Source organism: Bubalus bubalis, chromosome 1 (assembly GCF_019923935.1).
Source record: "Bubalus bubalis isolate 160015118507 breed Murrah chromosome 1, NDDB_SH_1, whole genome shotgun sequence".
Taxonomy (NCBI): Eukaryota; Metazoa; Chordata; class Mammalia; order Artiodactyla; family Bovidae; genus Bubalus; species Bubalus bubalis.
In genome coordinates this window covers 95,501,564-95,523,301 of record NC_059157.1, presented here as the reverse complement: position 1 = coordinate 95,523,301, position 21,738 = coordinate 95,501,564, and the positions used below count along the sequence as shown (strand labels likewise).

The following is a 21,738-nucleotide window of genomic DNA, read 5'->3' as shown; positions in this document are numbered from 1 at the left end:
ATGGAGTGTTAAGAGAGGAAGTGAAGAAACAGTTAAGGGTCCTCTTAGTTCAGTTCCGAGGACAGCCACATGGGACACCCACATTAAGCATGATCCCATGGTTGAAAATGGAGACACATATTATAGAATCACCACTTGTAAAATCGAGGACTAGCTGAAGTGGCCCACTGGACATAACAGGAAGGCAGAGACAATTTTATTTTGCTGTGTTACCTCTCCAGGGCGATGGGGACTCACAGTGAGTTTTCAACTCTATAATAAAGACAACTACTTTCTATGCATTGACATCCTAGTTTAGACAAGAAGCAGACCAGCTGTGAGAGACGTGAAGACATATTTCAGTTTTATTATTTTAGGTATAGATGGGTATGTTAATCCATTTCCACATACAATTCCTGTAATCACAGATAGGGAGTGAACCTTGAACTGGAAAAACGTGTCTCCTGTTGTCAAAGAGTTAAGTTGGAAAGATGGAACCTCAAAGTTGAGAATTGGTGTATCATCTTCCTTCCCAGCCTTGCTGTGCTGATGGCTGCCAGCACACACACAAGCTTTCCTTTTTATCCAGGCACTGATCCACTGATAACAATGTTGTCTCTTTCTTCCCCCTGGCAAACTTTCTGCTTTCAGTCCATAGCTCAGAGTTTCCCATGTTCTGCTCTCTAGGTTCTGACAGCTGTTTTCAGACTTATTAGAAGCCAAGAAATAATTGTAGTATAAAACTCTCTTTCTATTGTCACATTGCTTCTTTCTGCAAATATATCTCAGGAGTTAAACTTTGAAGCTTTGATCTCTCACACCAAAAGAAAAAAAATATTTATATGAAAGTAATTTTAGTGTTCATGGTTTATTATGGAAAGGAGGTGTTTAAAATTTTTAGAATTTTTTTAACAAAATTCTAAGATAAAAAAAAAAGAAATCACAGTATTTACAGAGATAACAGAATGGCATAGCCATGCAGAACAAATAACTTTGGTTTTTCCCCTTTCACTTTGGTTTAAATATTGACCAAGATTCAATTTTTTTTCTGCCAAATAAAACTTCAATAAATCAAAGTTTAGAGGCAAAAATAAAATATTTTCTTTTTTCCCATCATATTTTATACAGCATTGAGTCTAAATAGGTTATTTTATGTATTTAATTCATACCAATACACTATAGGAAGCTTTTATTAAACTGAGTCACTATTGCTCAGACAGCAAACGGTTTACAAATGTACAACAATGTGTATTTCTAAATAATGCAAAAGTGGCAAAGTATTTATTCCTAATATTCTTCTGACTTTAACCTTTAATTTATTTTTCATTGCCTTCCTAATTAATTACTCCATCAATCTAAAAAACAAACACCAGTTTTCCTTTCCTCCCAAAGAACACAGTTCTATACCTGGGAATCTGATGTTCATTTTTTTTTTGGATAAAATTATGTAAATCTTGGGACAAAAATGGCCATGCCATGTTCTCCCAGAAACCAGGCTTCTACTTGAAAGAGCAAAGTTTAAAAGTCTAGTCACAAGTAGCTATTGGCCCATATCCAGTCTACCTCAAAAAGTTTTCATTTAATACTACCACCCTATAGAGTTCCTCCAGCATAAAACATGTTTATAAAGTTACAAATTTGAATGTAACTAAAGATACATAGACATTTTATTATTACACTTTAACATACTGCTTGATAAATTATGTACCAGTTAAAAACACTAAATGATCTCAAGGTGCATTCAATATCTGTAGCGTAGTTAACAAAAACACACACGAAAAAAATATATATTCTATATTCTGTGGAAAATAACACAGCTTTGATAATGATCACTGTTAAAAATCTCCAATTCTGACTGATATCTTTTTTTTAAAGGAAATAGGTATAATTTTAAGGCAGTGGATAACCCAAAGGATTTAACTCCAATTTTCAGTTCCAGTGATTTACATTGTAACTTATGAAAATGGGAATGTTAGCCATGAGTTTTCCAAACTGTCTCTTATACACTGACTTTTTTTTTTATTTTGACAGAAAATAATTTACTAGCAGGTGTCTCTAAAGGTAAATGCTACCTAAGTTCTCTGTGATGTTTTTTTCAGAACAAGAAAAAGCCTCAGTTTGGGAGTACTATTTATTATTATGTGTATGTCCATATGTGTGTGTGATTGCTTCTGAGAGTCAGCTGGCGGCACATTCACAGAAATAGTTCATCTGGTGCTTATCAACCTGACTCTCTGCCTGCTCCTCCCTAGTGATAAAAATCAGTTTTTGATTAGGGGAATGTGTGTCCCCAATCTTCACAAGCTTCCACCTTTGGGATTTAGGTGCTTGTGAGAAAGTTTGGGGGGATTACTGATAGCAATCAGAATCAGAAAGGTACCTGCTCAGATTATTCATATAAACAATTAAAATAAAAACATCACATTATACATCAGATTAACAGCAACTCCCAGAACAAAGCTTACAGTGTATAAAAATAGCTACGTAAAAAATTTACATAAAAGGCAAACCAAAAAGAAATTCTCAGTGCAGACATTTACAGAAAAAAATCAAACCAACACAACATATGACCTATCATCATGGCTGCCAAAACTTGTTATTGTTTGTAATTTCATTTCATTGTTTTACTTGAGATAATTCTCTGAAATTCCGTGACAGCTTGGTAGAATGAACTGCTTAATACTTGAACCATGAATTGCTGTCAGTGTCTTTGTATATGTCTTAAATACAATCCACGTTCATGCTTCAATTGTTCTATATAATTTTTTTCTGAAATTATAAAAAAAACACAATTCAGATAAGTTACCATAACAATCACTTTTTACAATCGGTATATGCTTTATACTAAATGTGATACTTCACAAGAACTTTTTATAAAACTCTATCATCCCTGAACCTAGCTGCAATCCCAGGTATTGTTGCAGCTCTTTGACTAATAATTTTTTCTTTCTGAATTGTTGAAAGTCTTTATTTTGGGGAATATTGATTAATTCTTATGAAAATTATAAGGTTTTCCAGGAAAATATTTCATTCTGTTTCTCTTCAGGTTAAAAATCTCATTTATCTCTTCAAATCACACCCCATTTTGTAGGCTTTGTATTCAAGCTCATTTTCCTTTGAGAATTTACTCTATCTGATTTTGAAGAAAACAGAAGGCAAACTCTATGTTTATAAAGGATTGAGGAATGAATCCTAGAGAAGCAGAAATAAAAATCAGGTGGGAATGCTGTATGCTTGGCCTGCAGTGGAAGGCAGGATGGGGAAGGAATTCAGTTTTTACTCCTTTCACCCCATCATTTTGAAATTCTGGTTTTCAGATTTTAAAAATGTCTTATTTCAGTCATTTTATTTTTCTTTCCTGTGTGTATCCTTCTAATTTCAATTCCTTCCCTTGTTCTCATCTCCTTTATGAGATAAACTTAGGTGACCTACTCAAACTGTTAAACTTGTGGTTTACTTACAATCAATCAAATTTCACTGTGGTTGTTGGGGACTTTTACATATATGAATAAAGTATGGTAACATTTATTCTCAAGGACATAAAAAATAATTTGTCCAAATGACTTCTCTGTTGGACTGGCTTGAGAGAACATAAATAAAAATAAAATGTTCAAATTGCAGGTGGCAATACCATGGAAACACACCTCTTGGAGACTGTCTTTAAAATCAAACTCATATAGCTATTATATATAGATATATGCAATATATATGTATGTATATAATATCAATATGTGCATTATATACACATATATATGCATATATAGATACATACATATAATATATACACTATTTGGAAAAGTTGTGTGTACACACATAAAAATTTGTTCATCTTTTCATGAGAATGATTTGAGAAATGGCTGCATAAATACACTGACCCTTCTAAGTATATTAAACACTTGGATTAAAATTTTTATATTTTAAAATTGTTCTCATAATTGCTTTTTAAAGTAAAATATGAGAATGGCTCTTACCTAACCAAAACATCAATTTATAAAATTAAGCTTTTTGCACTCAGCAAAATTTTTGGCATTAGATTGAAAATGCTCATTGAATGTTAAAATCTCTAAATTGAGTTCAATTATCCTGAAGATAATGATTTGCTTGAGGATGGGGAGTCCATTGAGATTCCATTCTTCTGAGAATACCTTTCTGAGTAACCAAAGTTTTCTTTGGAAAAAATTTCTTCCTGTTTTTAAAGCTGCAATTATAATGCATGTTAACGTCAAGGCCTTCCCTTTCACCACTAGAATGTTTCATATTTTCCTGGGAATTATCTTTGTAAACCTCACACAGCCTACCCACCTGGATGACAAGTGGAACAGTTTCTCTCTTAGGCTTCTGTTTTGTGATTGTTTTCTTCTAACTTTTTGTTTTCTTCCATATTACCAAGGTCCTTGTTTACATGTTTTGATGCAGTCCTACAAGAGAATTAAATACACATCATCACATTGACAAACATATTTAACTTTTCTTAAAAACTGGTTTAAAACTCAACATTCAAAACACAAAGATCACAGCATTCAGTCACATCACTTCATAACAAACAGATGGGGAAACAATGGAAACAGTGACAGGCTATTTTCTTGGGCTCCAAAATCGGTGGATGGTGGATGGTGACTGCAGCCATGAAATTAAAAGATGCTAGCTCCTTGAAGGAAAAGCTATGACAAACCTAGACAGCATATTAAAAAGCAGACACCTTACTTTGCTGACAGAGGTCCATGTAGTCAAAGCTATGGTTTTTCCAGTAGTCATGTATGAAGGTGAGAGTTGCACCATAAAGAAGGCTGAGCACCAAAGAACTGATGCTTTCAAACTGTGGTGTTGGAGAAGACTCTTGAGAGTCCCTTGAACTCTAAGGAGATCAAACGAGTCAATCCTAAAGGAAATCAGTCCTGAATATTCATTGGAAGGACTGAGGCTGAAGTTGAAGCTCTAATACTTTGGCCACCTGATGTGAAGAGCCAACAGATTGGAAAAGATCTTTAAGCTGAGAAATATTGACAGCAGGAGGAGATGGGGACAAAAGAGGACAAGATGGTTGGATGGCATCACTAACTCAATGGACATAAGTTTAGGCAAGCTCTGGGAGTTGGTGAAGAATAGGGAAGCCTATCCCATGCAGACCATGGGGTTGCAGAGTCAGAACCAACTGAGCAACTGAACATTTTTAATATTAGAGTTCACATTAATGTACCTTTTAAAAGCAAATGTTTTACATCAAATACACATATGCCCTTAGGATGAACAATTCCACATCTGTGAGCCTTGACTGGTAATAGAACACATTTCACTGAAACTACCTTGACCCTGGGGTTGCATTAAATATATGCTAAGAGAAATAGAAGTCATCAGGGAAACCACAGTGATGGTACTTCAAATTATTGTTGCTATATAATTCCTAGTAATTGTTATTGTTGTTCAGTTGCTAAGTCATGTCTAACTCTTTGTAATCCCATGGACTGCAGAATGCCAGGCTTCCCTGTCCTTAACTTTCTCCCAGAGTTTGTTCAAACTTATGTCTATTGAGTCAATGATTCCTAGTAATACTTACACTTTTAAAAATTATATAACACCAGATGTGTTTCTTGATTAAAGAAGCTGGGATAGAAAATGCCATTTTTCCCTAAAAGTGAAAAATTTTAGAGAATTTGCTATGCTTTAAATAGAATTCTGTAACTCATTTACTAAGAATCACAACTTAATAGTGTTAATAGTGTTTAAGAGTGTATGTTTTACGTCCAAGTGAGATAAAGACATACGGCTCATTCATATTGGGACATTAATTATATTTAGCCTAAATTTAATTTGTGATTAAAAATTTTTTAATTTAGCTTAAATGACAGTCTTCTAAATTGTTCATAAGCAGCAGAGAGTCCTATAATATGTGACAGGATAGATATGAATTTCAGTTCGGTTCAATCGCTCAGTCGTGTCCGACTCTTTGCGACCCCATGAATCACAGCATGCCAGGCCTCCCTCCGTGTCCATCAACAACTCCTGGAGTTCACTCAGACTCATGTCCATCAGGTCAGTGATGCCATCCAGCCATCTTATCCTCTGTCGTCCCCTTCTCCTCCTGCCCCCAATCCCTCCAGCATCAGAGTCTTTTCCAATGAGTCAACTCTTCGCATGAGGTGGCCAAAGTACTGGAGTTTCAGCTTTAGCATCATTCCTTCCAAAGAAATCCCAGGGCTGATCTCCTTCAGAATGGACTGGTTGGATCTCCTTGCAGTCCAAGGGACTCTCAAGAGTCTTCTCCAACACTTTGAACTCCAACAGTTCAAAAGCATCAATTCTTTGGCGCTCAGCTTTCTTCACAGTCCAACTCTCACATCCATACATGACCACTGGAAAAACCATAGCCTTGACTAAATGGACCTCTGTTGGCAAAGTAACGTCTCTGCTTTTCAATATGTTATCTAGATTGGTCATAACTTTTCTTCCAAGGAGTAAGCGTCTTTAAATTTCATGGCTGCAGTCACCATCTGCAGTGATTTTGGAGCCCCAAAAAATAAAGTCTGACACTGTTTCCACTGTTTCTCCATCTATTTCCCATAAAATGATGGGACCAGATGCCATGATCTTCGCTTTCTGAATGTTGAGTTTTAAGCCAACTTTTTCACTCTCCTCTTTCACCTTCATCAAGAGGCTTTTTAGATATGAATTTACATATATAATATAAAGGTATATATACCATTATATATATACATATCTATAATATAGATGGTGTATATATATAATGTAATGGTATATATATATAATGTAGATGGATATATATCCAGTATTCTTGCCTGGAGAATCCTGTGGACAGAGGAGTCTGGTGGGCTGCTGTCCATACGGTAACACAGCTGGACATGACTGAAGCGACTTAGCATGCATGTGTGCATTGGAGAAGGAAATGGCAACCCACTCCAGTATTCTTGCCTGGAGAATCCCAGAGACAGAGTAGCCTGGTGGGCTGCTGTCTATGGAGTCGCATAGAGTTGGACACGACTGAAGCGACTTAGCAGCAGCTGCATACATATCACAGATTTTTTGAGTTCTACTCTCTTTTTCTAATTAGTTACTTTGTGTGTATGTGCTCAGTCACATCTGACTCTTTGCAACCCCACAAACTATATCTCACTAGGCTCCTTTGTCTATAGGATTTTCCCAGCAGGCATACTGGAGTGGATTGCCACTTCCTTCTCCATGGGATCTTCCTGACCAAGGCATGGGACCCTTATCTCCTGCATTGGCAGGTGGATTCTTTACCACTGAACCACCTGAGAAGCTTAATTAGTTACTTAACTAGTAACAAATGAAGCCTTAGTAACCTCAATAATGGAGTTTTCCAGGTGACTAAGTGGTGATGGACAGGGAGGCCTGGCGTGCTGCAGTCCATAGGGTCGCAAAGAGTCAGACACGGCTGAGAGACTGAACTGAACTGAAGTGGTAAAGAATTCACTTGCCATTGCAAGAGACCCAGGAGATGTGGGTTTGATCCCTGAGTCAGAAGATCCCCTGGAGGAGGAAGTGGCAACCCACTTTACTATTCTTGCCTGGAAAATCCCATGGACAGAGGAGCCTGGCGAGCTACAGTCCATAGGGTCCCAAAGAGTTGGATGTGACTGAGCAACTGAGCACGCACACATGCAACCTCAATAAAATCCATAGAAGATAATGTACCCATCAAAAATGTACAATGAATTTTCAAAAGTGGATGCACGAATGTAACTGGTAACTGGCAACTAGCTCAAGAAACAGAATGGCTTCAGATGCAGAAGTCCCCCATTATACTCCCTTCCAGTCATTGCTACCTCCCCAAAGGTTATCACAATCCAGAGTTTTCACAGAATGGTTTTATCTGTTTGTATAATTTGTTATAAATGGAATTGTACCACATGTATTCATTTCTATCTGCCTTTTATTTAAACTCAACTTTATGTTTGTGATATTCACATATAATGTTGCATGTAGTTGTAGGTTGTTTATTCTCATTACTGTATAGCTTGTTACTGGGCTGATTTATTTCATTGATTATGGGCATTCTTGCTCTTTATTCTTTCTGGGATTTCACTTATGTTGATACATAAGGTAGACCTTTATATGTGTCCCACGTGTCTCTTATTCTCTTAAGCATCCTATGTATTCTTTTCCTCTCTGTGCCTCAACCTCTATGTGTTCTATTGATCTATATTCTAGTTTGCTTCTCTTGTGTTCTGCTGTGGCCAATCTACTTCTAAATTTATCTACCAGAGACATATTTTTAATAAACCGAACCCTAACCCTAACCTATTTTAATATATTTTCAGACCTATTTTAATATATATTTTAATATTATATAATGTAATATGGTGGCTTAGACAGTGGCTCAGATGGTAAAGAGTCTGACTGCAATACAGGAGAGTTATATTTAATATTATATTTTAAAAAATATTTTAAAGTTCATTTCAATTTTTGACTCCATCTCCTTTGGCCATCTTTCTTTCACTTTCAATATATTATTTATAGTTTTATTAATATCCTTGTGTGTTAACTACAATACCCAAATAATTCACAGATCTGCTTGTCTGCTTTTCCTCTTGATTACTGATTATATTTTCTTGACTCTTTGTAAATCTAGTCCTTTTTATTTTGCATGACACCATATACAAAATAATAGGAGAGACTACACACAATGTTATTTTCCATCACATAAGGTCCCCCCTTTACTTTGTTAAGCAGAAAGGTGAGCAGATAGGATGACTTCAGTTTGGTCAGGGTTTGAGCTAGGTTGAAGCTCAGTTGCAGTTTTAGTAAGATTCAGTCTACATCTGGCTTGTCCCTACCCCTAAGTCATGGCCTTCTCAAGCTTATGATTGAGATTCTGACATGTCTCGCTTTCTCCAGACCTTAAACAGAGAGACATCCAGCTCTTCCCATCATAGAGTCTCCACCCCGGTCTCCATGCATCTGTCCTGTGACATTTCAAATGTAGTCAATCTCTTTAGTCTCCTTGACTTGAATGTAAACTCCTTGATAGTAAGGACCATGTTTTATTTACACCTTCTTGTCTGAATAAGGTAGGCACCCAAAATATATTTATTTTACTGAATTGAACTAACTGGCCTTATTATACTTCATATGTATTTCCTTTTACTGTTCCTTATGATATTAGTGTTCACCAATATCAAGTCTAAACTAAAGAGCCTCTTGACAAGGTGAAAAAGAGAGTGAAAAAGCTGGCTTAAAACTCAATATTCAAAAAATTAGGATCATGGCACCTGGTCCCATCACTGCATGGCATATAGACGGGAAAAAAGTGGAGGCAGTGACAGATTTTCTTTTTTTGGGTTCCAGAATCACTGCAGACAGTGACTGTAGCCATGAAATTAAATGATGCTTGCTCCTTGAAGGAAAATTATGACAAACCTAGATAGTGTTTTAAAAAGCAGAGAAGTCACTTTGCCGACAGAGGTGCATTATAGTCAAAGCTATGGTTTCCCAGTAGTGGTGTATGGAAGTGAGAGTTGGACTATAAAGAAGGCTAGGTGCCGAAGAATTGATGCTTTCAAACTGTGGTGTTGGAGAAGGCTCTTGAGAGTCCCTTGGACTACAAGGAGATCAACCAGTCAATCCTAAAGGAAATCAACACTGAATATTCACTGCAAGGACAGATGCTGAAGCTGAGGCTCCAATACTTTGGCCACCTGATGCAAAGAGCCAATTTATTGGAAAAAACTGTGATGCTGAGAAAGATGGATGGCAGGAGGAGAAGGGTACGACAGAGGATGAGATGTTTGGATGGCATCATCAACACAATGGACATGAGTTTGAGCAAACTCTGGGAGATAGTGAAGGACAAGAAAGCCTGGCATGCTATAGTCCACGGGGTCTCAAAGAGTCAAACATAACTTAGTGACTGAACAACAATATAAAGTCAGTACACACCCAGTTGCTTTTTCACAGATAGGTAAAATAGAATACTTTTGATAGCAATCAACATAGTGATTGCCTAAGGGAAAAAGGATGACAGGGCTGTATAGGAAGGAATTCCAAAGGGGTGATGGGGTGCTCTATATCATGATTGGAGTAATGGCTACAATGGTGTATACATTTATCAAAACATATTTAATTGCATATTAAATGTAAGCAAAATTTACCTTAATATAAAATTATTATATAGCGAAAAACTAAAGCATTATCCTCATGGCCAAGAATTGCAAGAATCAGGTAAAAAGTACAATGAGGAACTGGATACCATTCCCACTTCCAATTCTACTCACCTTCTAGGTGGATTTAGTATTTGTGTAGGGACGAAGGGTAATTTCTGTGATTTCAAAAAATTCTATCAAATAAAAGAAGGGGGTCTTGAGAGGAAGGGAGTGACTAGAATTCTAAGGAAGTTGTGGTTTTCAGGGAAAATCACAATATTTTTCAGCATATTGGTCAGGTAAAATCAGGCTAAGAATCACTGCGTACAGTTTGACATTATGAAAAAGAGTTTGTTAAGGGTAACATGAAACATATTTGTAGAATATGTTTGTAGATGAAGAGTTGAGCAACTTCAAACTGATTATTTTTAAAATTAAAAAAAGGAAAAAAATTTCCCATCTTTTCTTAATCTCACTATCCAAAAAAAATAACTGCTAAAACTCTTATTATGCCTCAGTGTGCCCCAGGCCCTTTTCTAAATGCTTTACAGATATTAAATTATTTTAGCTTTAGGATACCTCTGTTTAACATTGAAGTACACTAATAAACTTGCTTGTGGTTACACAGCTAGCAAACAGCAAAGCCAGGATTCAAACTCCAGTAGTCTGGCTCCAGGATCTATGGGCCAAGTTACACAGTTATACAAATATGCCAAGTGTTAACCACTGTGAAATGTTTTAAATAGAAATAAATTAGTGTTGCTGCTGGGGGAGGGAGGTATTCACTGAGTGCATGTATGTAAGATTTACTTGAAGTTTTTACGAATTTTTGTTACTGAGAGTCTGCTCTCTCTAACTGGGAAAAAAACTCTAGACCTTACTCTTGGGCTTGATTACTTTTGGGCTCAGTTTAGAGATTGATGTGGTAAAAATAAATATAATTTTATGGATGTGTCTTTTTTAATTTATGGAAATTTTAGAGGTTTGAAAGCATTACACAGGTTAGAAATCTATCTACTACTGGAAGAGAACAAAACTTTATTTAAACCATTATTTTGAGCAATATTTTCAGTCAATATTTTTTTTTAAGTTGATTGATTTAAGGAAGGAGGTTAAGGCATTTATAAAGAATGAGCATTTCGGTTAAAATACAAATTATTACAGTTACTTGTCTGGAGAGTTATGCATCAGTCAGCTTTTTTATAATTTTAAAATGAGATAAAAAAAAATAAAATGAGATAAAATTTAAATCAGTTCGCTGATTCCTAGAATGTCGACATTCACTCTTGCCATCTCTTGTTTGACCACTTCCAATTTGCCTTGATTCATGGACCTGACATTCCAGGTTCCTATGCAATATTGCTCTTTACAGCATCAGACCTTGCTTCTATCACCAGTCACATCCACAGCTGGGTATTGTTTTTGCTTTGGCTCCATCCCTTCATTCTTTCTGGAGTTATTTCTCCACTGATCTCCAGTAGCATATTGGGCACCTACTGACCTGGGGAGTTTCTCTTACAGTATCCTATCATTTTGCCTTTTCATACTGTTCATGGGGTTCTCAAGGCAAGAATACTGAAGTGGTTTGCCATTCCCTTCTCCAGTGGACCACATTCTGTCAAATCTCTCCACCATGACCCGCCCGTCTTGGGTTGCCCCATGGGCATGGCTTAGTTTCATTGAGTTAGACAAGGCTGTGGTCCCAGTGTGATTAGATTGACTAGTTTTCTGTGAGTATGGTTTCATGCCCTCTGATGCCCTCTTGCAACACCTACCGTCTTACTTGGGTTTAAATGAATATTGGAAGAAGCTCTGGAGGCGACCCTCTAATCAGTAAAGTGGAGAGAAGAGTCTTAACCCTGAGGTTAGTAAACCTGGGTTCTAATCCTCATGTGCCAAGTGTGAGCTGAATCCTTAGACAAGTCCCTCCTCTGAAGATGTTTGCTCTTCTGTAAATGGGGGACAGTGGGGTTTACTCCTAGGGCTGGTGTGAGGATAAATGTAGAATATATGTGAAAGACCCCAGGAAGTGACAGGGACTCAAAAAAATGGTGAGTTCTGGATTGTTGCCCAGCCACATAGCTACTGAGTGGCCGAAGAGAGTTCAATCCTCTCTCTCAACTACTCTTCTGTGTTATTTCTGTAAGTGCAGTGCTGTTAAGCATTCAAGTTGCTTTTAAGTATCATTTTAGAAGATTCTTTAACTTTTTTGTGAGATTTTCCCCACTACTATAAATTTGTTACCAGATCTCCTTGAAAGAAGGTAGGGAACTAAATCCAGCAGTGTCTTCTAAATGTGCCTTTGCTTTAGAGTTACTAAGAGATGGGATAGAGATGTTACTAATGCTACAGTGGAAATCACATTGCAGTATATAAATGTATCAAATCAACACATGGTACACTTTAAATTTATTCAATGTTATACATCAACTATAGCTCAACTAATGTAAATTTAAAAGGGGATAAAGGAGGTAGGAAAAGTGAAGTGGGTAGGAATGGCAGACATAGCCAATATATCATAATCTTGGAATGTGGTGTCATTTGAAAGGATACATAAAGTGCTCTAACAGAGTTGCACATTTGGAAAATAAAAACAATAGCCATGTATAATAACTCATACATGAAAGAATTCATAGGACTTTAGGTTTTCCAAATGTAGGCATATGTATAACAAATTTGAAAACTGAGAGGCAATATGAGGAATTATTAATACTTCCCAGTTTAAAAGGGCATTTTCTATGATTTCTACTTTATAGCATGCCTGGAACACAGCACAGAAGGGCACCAGGATCACAGGTATTTACGACTGGGACCCTGGCAGTGTGGAATTGCCACTCTCAGCAAACCTGCCATTGATACCTGTGCAGGTAATCAGGGTCATAACCATGAGAATAGTTATTTTTCTTTATTCCTTGTTCACAGCTCTCAGCAAAGTAAGCTTCCCCCTGGGCTAACCTTAATAAAGAGTTAGAAGAGGAGAGGAGGGCTCTAAGCCCCACATCTCAGAAGGACATTTGTCAGCAGTTTTGGGGTTTGAAGAAGGAAAGAAAGAAAAATGAATAGATGGACTTCTTAAAAGTTTTGATTTGATATCTTTAGCATTTCTTCAAATGACTCTCCGAAGAAACCCTCTACCAAAACAGGAAATCCTAATATTGGCAGTGAAAAATAGAAGATAGCCTTTCATTTGGGCAATAGCAAATATGGGAACCACCATTATGTCAGTGGATCAGTGGATCAAAATAAATGTAACAACACTGAATGTGCACAAAAGCAGGATGCCACTGGCATGTATTCAGCATCATGGTTCAAAGCATTTCCTTTAGGTGGGTGATTTAGGCGTTTCCTTTAGGTGGGTAATGTGGTAACAGTATGGGCAGAAGCAGAAACTTGAGAAATAGGACTTCCCTTCACCTTTGAAACAATGATTAAAAAAAAACCATGATATTAAACAAATTAAGTGAAATGCTAAAAGACGCTTACTCCTTGGAAGGAAAGTTATGACCAACCTAGACAGCATATTAAAAAGCAGAAACATTACTTTGCCAACAAGGTCTGTCCTGTCAAGGCTATGGTTTTTCCAGTGGTCATGTATGGATGTGAGAGTTGGACTGTGAAGAAAGCTGAGTGCCGAAGAATTGATGCTTTTGAACTGTGGTGTTGGAGAAGACTCTCGAGAGTCCCTTGGACTGCAAGGAGGTCCAACCATTCCATCCTAAAGGAGATCAGTCCTAGGTGTTCATTGGAAGGACTGATGTTGAAGCTGAAACTCTATTACTTTGGCCACCTGGTGTGAAGAGCTGACTCATTTGAAAAGACCCTGATGCTGGGAAAGATTGAGGGCAGGAGGAGAAGGGAACGACAGAGGATGAGATGGTTGGATAGCATCACCAATTCGATGGACATGGGTTTGGGTGGACTTTGGGAGTTGCTGATGGACAGGGAGGCCTGGCGTGCTGTGGTTCATGGGGTTGCAAAGAGTTGGACACGACTGAGTGACTGAATTGAACTAAACTGAAGTGAAATGCATGTATATAGACAGGCTTCCCTGGTGGCTCAGTGGTAAAGAATTCACCTGCCAATGCAGGAGATGCAGTTTTGATCCCTGGGCTAGAAAGATCCTCTGGAGAAGGAAATGGCAACCCATTCCAGTATTCTTGCTTGGGAAATCCCATGGGATCATGGACAGAGGAGCCTGGTGGGCTACAGTCCATGGGGTTGCAAAGAGATAGACAGGACTGAGGGACTAGGCACACAAAGAGAGATAAAAATGGAAATTTTGATGCTATCTCTTTCTGCTGGAAATGTTTCAGTTCACATGTAGTAGGAGAGAGCAGGGCCATGGACACTTCTGCCCTTTTGGGGGGCCACGACCTTGTGACTGACTGAATGGGGACTCCAGCATTCCCACATTATCTTATTTCCTCTTTAGTCTCTTCTATTATTTATGCTTTGATAGAATAATGGGGCATTGTCTTTTATTCCTCTTTTGGCTGCCTGCCAGGCTATGGGGTAGTGAAGGAAAAAGAAACCAAAGCTTGGGTTAGCTGGATGTCTAATATAAGGCAAGAGGCCACATCAGCTCTGCACTTGAAAACACATCCTCCAACCCCTAGCACTACATAAAATGCCAGCAGGCAATTAAAATCATAGATGAAGTTTTAATTCCAAAGAAGTCCTTGTGAGGCAGCAAAATATATTTGAAAGTTTATATGGGATACGGAATAAGATACTGCATGCGTTAACTTGGGCAGGTAATATTCACTGAGCCTTAGATACTATGAAATATGTTTAAGAAGGCAATGGCACCCCACTCCAGTACTCTTGCCTGGAAAATCCCATGGATGGGGGAGCCTGGTGGGCTGCAGTCCATGGGGTTGCTAAAAGTTGGACACGACTGAGCGACTTCACTTTCACTTTTCACTTTTATGCATTGGAGAAGGAAATGGCAACCCACTCCAGTGTTCTTGCCTGGAGAATCCCAGGGACGGGGGAGCCTGGTGGGCTGCCGTCTATGGGGTCACACAGAGTCGGACACGACTGAAGTGACTTAGCAGCAGCAGCAGCAGCAGCAGCAGCAAACTTACCTCATTAAATTTTGAGGATTTCAGTTAAGTAGTAATACACTAGGAAAGTCACTCAAAATGTGCCATAAATGGTCCTTTAGCCCTGTATTTTCAAGTCATTCAGCGGGGAGTCAATCTTTCCTTATGGGAACATTGATTTTAGAGAGAATATTGATTGAAAATAGAATTCAGTTAAAATTAAATTTCTTGCAAGATCCTCTTCCATATACTAAGAGATACTAATGAGAAGAGTTTTAGAAAGGCTTAATATAACCATATTTCTTAAAGTTTTGAGGTTAAAGACTAGTCTTCTTTAGTCTTTTGCCAATTTAGGACTGTCTGGTTTTTTTTCCCTAAGACAGTAGGAGAATAGTAAAGCATTATATAAGGCAGAACTGACAAAGGATATTTTAGACTTCCATATTGTCCTCATATTGTACAAAAACTTCATGAAAATAGTCATGAGTTCCACAGTTGCAAAAGATAAATCTCTTGGTAAATTTCCAAGATCCATACAACATGTATTTTGAGATTGTAAATGTTTGGTTGGTGCTTACTTTCAGTTTAGTGATAAGAAGTATGGTGGCCAAGGGTCTCTTAAATGTAACCAATCAGGAAATTATGGTTTTAATATACGTCTGAATAAGCTTGTGGCTACATCATGCTGCCTTACATTTTTTCCTTTATCTCTGACTCTTTCAATTTTTCAGTAGTTCTTATACTATAAAAAATGTAGGAGAGAATTTAGAACTCAAAAAGTAACATTTAACTTCCTCCAGATATGAAAACAATGTTCAGAGAATATGATGGAGTGAATGGAGTAAATAATTTTAAAAGTCATTGAATTATCTCTAGGTCTAGGTCTTTATGTTTCCATGTTTCCTATTAAACATGGCTCAGATGGTAAAGAATCTGACTGCAATGTAGGAGACTGGAGTTCGATCCCTGGGTCAGGAAGATCCCTTTGAGAAGGGAATGACTACTCACTCCAGTATTCTTGCCTGGAGAATTCCATGGACAGAGCAGCCTGGTGGGCTACAGTTCGTGGGGTTGCAAAGAGTTGGACATGACTGAATGACTAATATTTTCACTTTTTTCACCTGTTAAACAACTAGATATGAACTGGGTTTAGTCAGTTAATATCTTTTGCCTGGAAATGACAGTTAATACCCTGCATGCATAGGAAATGATGAGTTATCCATTCTCACTATCAAAATATCTCAAAAAAAAAATTTCCAGTGAGCAGTTATATGACTCAAAACAGTAGAGAAAGTACGAGTCCTTATTCTGCAATGAACATACCATATCACAACGTCAAGCACCACTGCTAAGCATTTCCTGCTGCAGTTTTCCGTATTTAAAAATAGATATAAAAATATGTATCTCATATGAATGTAATGGGGAGTTCCTGGTTTTTGAGTAGTCATTAGGTATGTTGTACTCAAATTCTGCAGCTAAGTCACTTCAGTCGTGTCCGACTCTGTGTGACCCCATAGATGGCAGCCCACCAGGCTCCCCCGTCCCTGGGATTCTCCAGGCAAGAACGCTGGAGTGGGTTGCCATTTCCTTCTCCAATGCATAAAAGTGAAAAGTGAAAGTGAAGTCGCTCAGTCGTGTCCAACTCTTAGCGACCCCATGGACTGCAGCCCACCAGGCTCCTCCATCCATGGGATTTTCCAGGCAAGACTACTGGAGTGGGGTGCCATTCTACTTGGGCATAAAAGATTGTTTCTCTCATTGCTCTCTCCACTGACATTAAATTGACAATGCAAAGAACTAATTTAATTGTTGCTACAAGTTGTTTGTAATAATGTGTGACTCACTAAGATTTTTGATGGCATCATTTCACAGGAGGGTAAACACAGGGGTATATTTCTTTAGGTATCTGAGAAAAAAGTCTGAACCATATCTTTATTATTAAATTCTCTCATATCCATATAAAATGTTGATGAATTAAGCTAAACATAGAAATGAAACTCATATTGATTTGTAAAGGTGAATTTACCTAGAAGAAAAGGAAGAAAGGGAGTATAGTGGACCCAAAAATAGACTTAAGAACTCTTAACCTGAAAGCTCTTATTATGAATGTGCATTTACTCTGGGCATAAGTATTAACAATAACTCATATAGCAAAAATGCTTGCTTATCTCAGAGGGGAGTAAAAAAGCTAGTCAGGAATGTGAAGCACTTTCTAGGAGAAGGAAATGGCACCCACTCCAGTACTCTTGCCTGGAAAATCCCAAGGATAGAGGAGCCTGGCAGGCTACAGCCCATGTGGTTGCAAAGAGTTGGACACGACTGAGTGAGCACAAATGTGAAGCACTTAGCAAATCTGAAGAGTTCTGCAAAGTCTTAATAAAAACACTTTGATGCTTGAGGTAAAAACTGCAATTTATTTTGATTACCAATAATACTGAATCTAGCAAAGTTGGTGCACTTTTCAATACATAACAGTTATTTAGACAAATGTCCAAGTCAGATGGTAAAATAAGCACTTAATTAAATGAAGTACTTAATTGATGCTTTTGAACTGTGGTGTTGGAGAAGACTCTTGAGAACCCCTTGGACTGCAAGGAGATCCAACCAGTTCATTCTGAAGGAGATCAGCCCTGGTTTTTCTTTGGAGGGAATGATGCTGAAGCTGAAACTCCAGTACTTTGGCCACCTCATGTGAGGAGTTGACTCATTGGAAAAGTCTCTGATGCTGGGAGAGATTGAGGGCAGGAGGAGAAGGGGACGACAGAGGATGAGACGGCTGGATGGCATCACTGACTCGATGGACGTGAGTCTGAGTGAACTCCGGGAGTTGGTGATGGACAGGGAGGCCTGGCGTGCTGAGATTCATGGGGTCGCAAAGAGTTGGACATGACTGAGCAACTGAACTGAACTGACTGACTTCAAAAGAAATGTATGCAGTCTTAGTCCTTAAACTAAAGACACTATGAAGCTAAATGTCCAGCATTTATTTACCCATGATTTTAATTCTGGGTTACCATATGGTAATATACAATGACATAACAACCTCCCTGCCCTCTACACACAATATTTTTTTCCTATTCATAGAAAGACAAATAGGATATGATGAAATATTGGCAATCAGAGTAGGATGATTAAGGACACTGGAGAGTGCCATGAATTTCACATTCATTTGATCATAATGTACAAGACTGCTGTTTATTTTTCAGTGAAATTTCAGGATACAGAGAAATTTTATTTTTATTGTTTAAGAAGTAAAATTACTTTGAAGTGCCCTAAATAAAAATTACTTTCAGAAATCCTAAATAAATAAAACCAAAATACTTTAGAGGCCAAGTTGTTAGATTTGTGAGCACCTCATTGTAGATTATAAAGAAAGGATAAGATTTTGATAGTCAGGAAACTTAGACACATAGAAGGAGAATATCTAATAAGATAGATACTGCCTCTGGGAAATTGCATTTCCTTTTTTCTACATGGTACAGACAGTCTTCTAAACTTTCCATAGAAACCATGGGTACAAAGCAACAATGAAGAGTTTGTAGGTAAAATGTTCACTGAGAAAAAAACCCACATTTGTTATCAAGTGATAGTGTGGACTGTTCAAGACTGAGGACTGAAGTGCCAAGACTAGCAGTGGCTATGCCCTAGTGTGAGAGTGGACATGCATATCAACTACAATATACAACAGGAATGTGTTTCTGCCTCTCTGAAGAGAGAAAAAGTAAGGCATAATGAGAGAAAATAAGACTTAGGAATTAAACACAAAGATTCTAAAACACTACTGCCTTAAATAAAATATAATTCTGTCGCTTACAAGTGTATGATCTTAAGCAAGCCTTATAACCATTCTCTGCCTTAGTTTTTTTCCAAAGTGAAATATGTATAATAAGATTATCTACTTCAGAGATGGACTGTGAGAACAAGGCAGAACTCAATCCATGCTCATATTATGTGAGTTTAAAAATTCTAAGCTACTACCTTCCTTTGATGGCAGATCCGTTCAAATATTATTTCACTGAAATTTGTATCTGTAAAGAGTAGAACCATGGATCTGATTCAGTCTGTTTTTTCTTTTGACTTTAAGTTAACTCAACCTGAGTTGTTGATAGGGGTTATATCAAAACATCAAGAAAATACAAAATAAAGTCCAAAGTTGCCACAAGCTACACACAGTCCCTTGTAAAATTCAATTTCCTCATTTATAAGATACAGGGGTTTGAAACTCATGATTGAAACCAAGGGTACGCCACAGAATCACTAATGGAATTTTTATAAAATGCAATGCAAGAACTCCATCTCTGCCCAATTGCATCTGAAACTAGGGTCAGAGCTGGGGCAATGAGGAGTACTACGCATATGTGTATGTTAAGAATCTTCACTGTTAAGGGTGAAAGAAGGAGTAAAAAAGCATGTTTAAAACTCACCATTCAGAAAACTAAGATCATGGCCTCTGGTCCCATCACCCCATGGCAAATAGAAGGGGGAAAAGTGGAAACAGTGACAGATTTTATTTTCTTGGATTCCAAAATCACTGTGGATGGTGAGTGCAACCATGAAATTAAAAGACGCTGGATCCTTGGAAGCAAAGCTATGACAAACCTACACAGCATAGTAAAAAGCAGAGATATCACTTTGCCAACAAAGGTCTGTATAGTCAAAGCCATGGCTTTTCCAATAGTCATGTACAAATGGGAGAGTTGGATCATAAAGAAGGTTGAGTGCTGAAGAACTGATGCTTTTGAACTGTGGTGTTGGAGAAGACTCTTGAGAGTCCCCTGGACTGCAAGGAGATTAAACTGGTCAATCCTAAAGGACATCAACCCTGAACATTCACTGAAAGGACTGATGCTGAAGCTAAAGCTCCAACTGGGCCACCTGATGCAAAGAGCCAACTCACTGGAAAAGAACCTGATGCTTGGAAAGATTAAGGGCAGAAGAAGCACGACAGAGGATGAGATGATTGAATGGCATTGCTGACTCAATGGACCTGAGTTTGAGCAAACTCCAGGAGACAGTGAAGGACAGGGAAGCCTGGCATGCTGTGGTCCATGTGGTCCAGAGAGTTGGACACAATTTGGCGACTGAACAACAACTGTTTATTGGATTTTCATTATAAAACACTATTAGATGATTTGTGAGGTTGACTCTACATTTATTATTGTATCATTGTAATAATCTTTAATCTAAACACCATTTAGTAATTTTTAAAGTAATTTTAATACTTTAATCATTTTTTTTTTAAATTCAACACAACATAATGATGACTTTTCCCCTGAATTAGATCCTCCTATGAAACAAAGTGACCTAACTAGAATCTAAGAGGAGTAGTGACAGCAAGGCAGCTTGACCTCACCAACAATTTCGCTGCTGGCCTGTCACTATAAAGACACCTGATGTCCCCATGGGATATACTAACCACTTTTAATTAATGTCCACAAACCTCCATCAAACAGTTCAGAATGGCTGACTCCTAAGGACTACATGCTTTTTAAAAACCTACCTATGCATTGAGAAAAATAAGATAATTCAATTTGGACTACTGACTGAAAAAAATAAGGGGACACGTGTGAAATCACTCCAAGCCATGCCCCCAGTGTTGGTAATGTAGCCACGGTGAGCTGAAGCAAAACATTATCAGCCTGACTTTGGGCAATATGTCTTTCCTCTTAGAGAAATTTACATGCTCAGCTGAAATAAACATAATGAACACATTGAATTTTCTCCCCGTGAAAGTCAATGAACAATGAAGATCTTTTTTCTTCAACTTACTTTGATTTCTTCATGTATAGCCAATAGACGACACCAGCAACTAGGGCAGCGAGGAGGAGACCAACAACAATTCCCACAATTAGTTTTGCCTGGTCATTAACCTTTTCTTTGTTTTCATCTACAACAAAGAAGAGAAGCCCATGCAATTACAGACAATGCCAGGCATTTCTGAAAAGAAGTCAATCTAGTTATTATTTCTGATTAAAAATGACCAAGGCTCACTACTAAGAGTAACATGCAAACTTGTGCTTCTAAAGGATTAAAATTTTAGCATTCTTACTATCTTGTCTCATTTGCTATTTTAATTCAAATCAAAATGTGGCAGCTAGGAAAATTATTTATGCAATGACACTTCATAAATCTTGAGCAGATAGTCAAGGAAGAAGAGCCGGCAGCATAGTACCTACCACTTATCTCGTCTGCCTCATCGTGTTCTGGAATACTTACTGAAATGAAAAATGTTAATATGAAATTAAAAACAAAATTTGTTGATATATGAAAGTCACCTTTACCATTATAGTATGATGTAATAATACTCAAAGATAAAATATCTATTCTACAGCTGAGGGTAGAAAAACTTACATTTAATAAAGCATGAACTTCCGTACAAAGAAATTCATCTTGTTTTAAAGAAAAGACAGTAGTTAAAACTGCAAAGGTATTGATCTACCATAGAAAACTTCACAACTGACAAGCTATAGTATTAATCTGAAATCCATAACTTTCCCACTATCTACCATCTTTTAATAGGATTTCTTTTTTTAGGAGAAACAAGTTGCAGTGCATGGAATCTACAGTGTAGTGTTTCTCAACTTCAATTTTCCTAC

General features: G+C 37.5%; 1 protein-coding gene across 3 annotated transcripts in view; it reads right to left on the bottom strand.

Moving 5' to 3' along the window:
• Window positions 1-4,281: 4,281 nt before the first annotated feature.
• ALCAM (activated leukocyte cell adhesion molecule) overlaps window positions 4,282-21,738 on the bottom strand; it is a 217,975-nt gene continuing 200,518 nt past the window's right edge. The window contains exons 13-15 of one of the 3 annotated variants that reach the window (XM_045165391.1): window positions 21,319-21,357; window positions 20,912-21,029; window positions 4,282-4,397 (exon numbers count right to left, since the gene is read on the bottom strand). In XM_045165391.1, coding sequence (XP_045021326.1) covers window positions 4,310-4,397; window positions 20,912-21,029; window positions 21,319-21,357 — 245 coding nt within the window. In that variant the 3' untranslated portion in view covers window positions 4,282-4,309. The remainder of the gene's footprint in view (window positions 4,398-20,911; window positions 21,030-21,318; window positions 21,358-21,738) is intronic. The other 2 variants (XM_045165394.1, XM_045165393.1) reach the window with 2 other exon arrangements.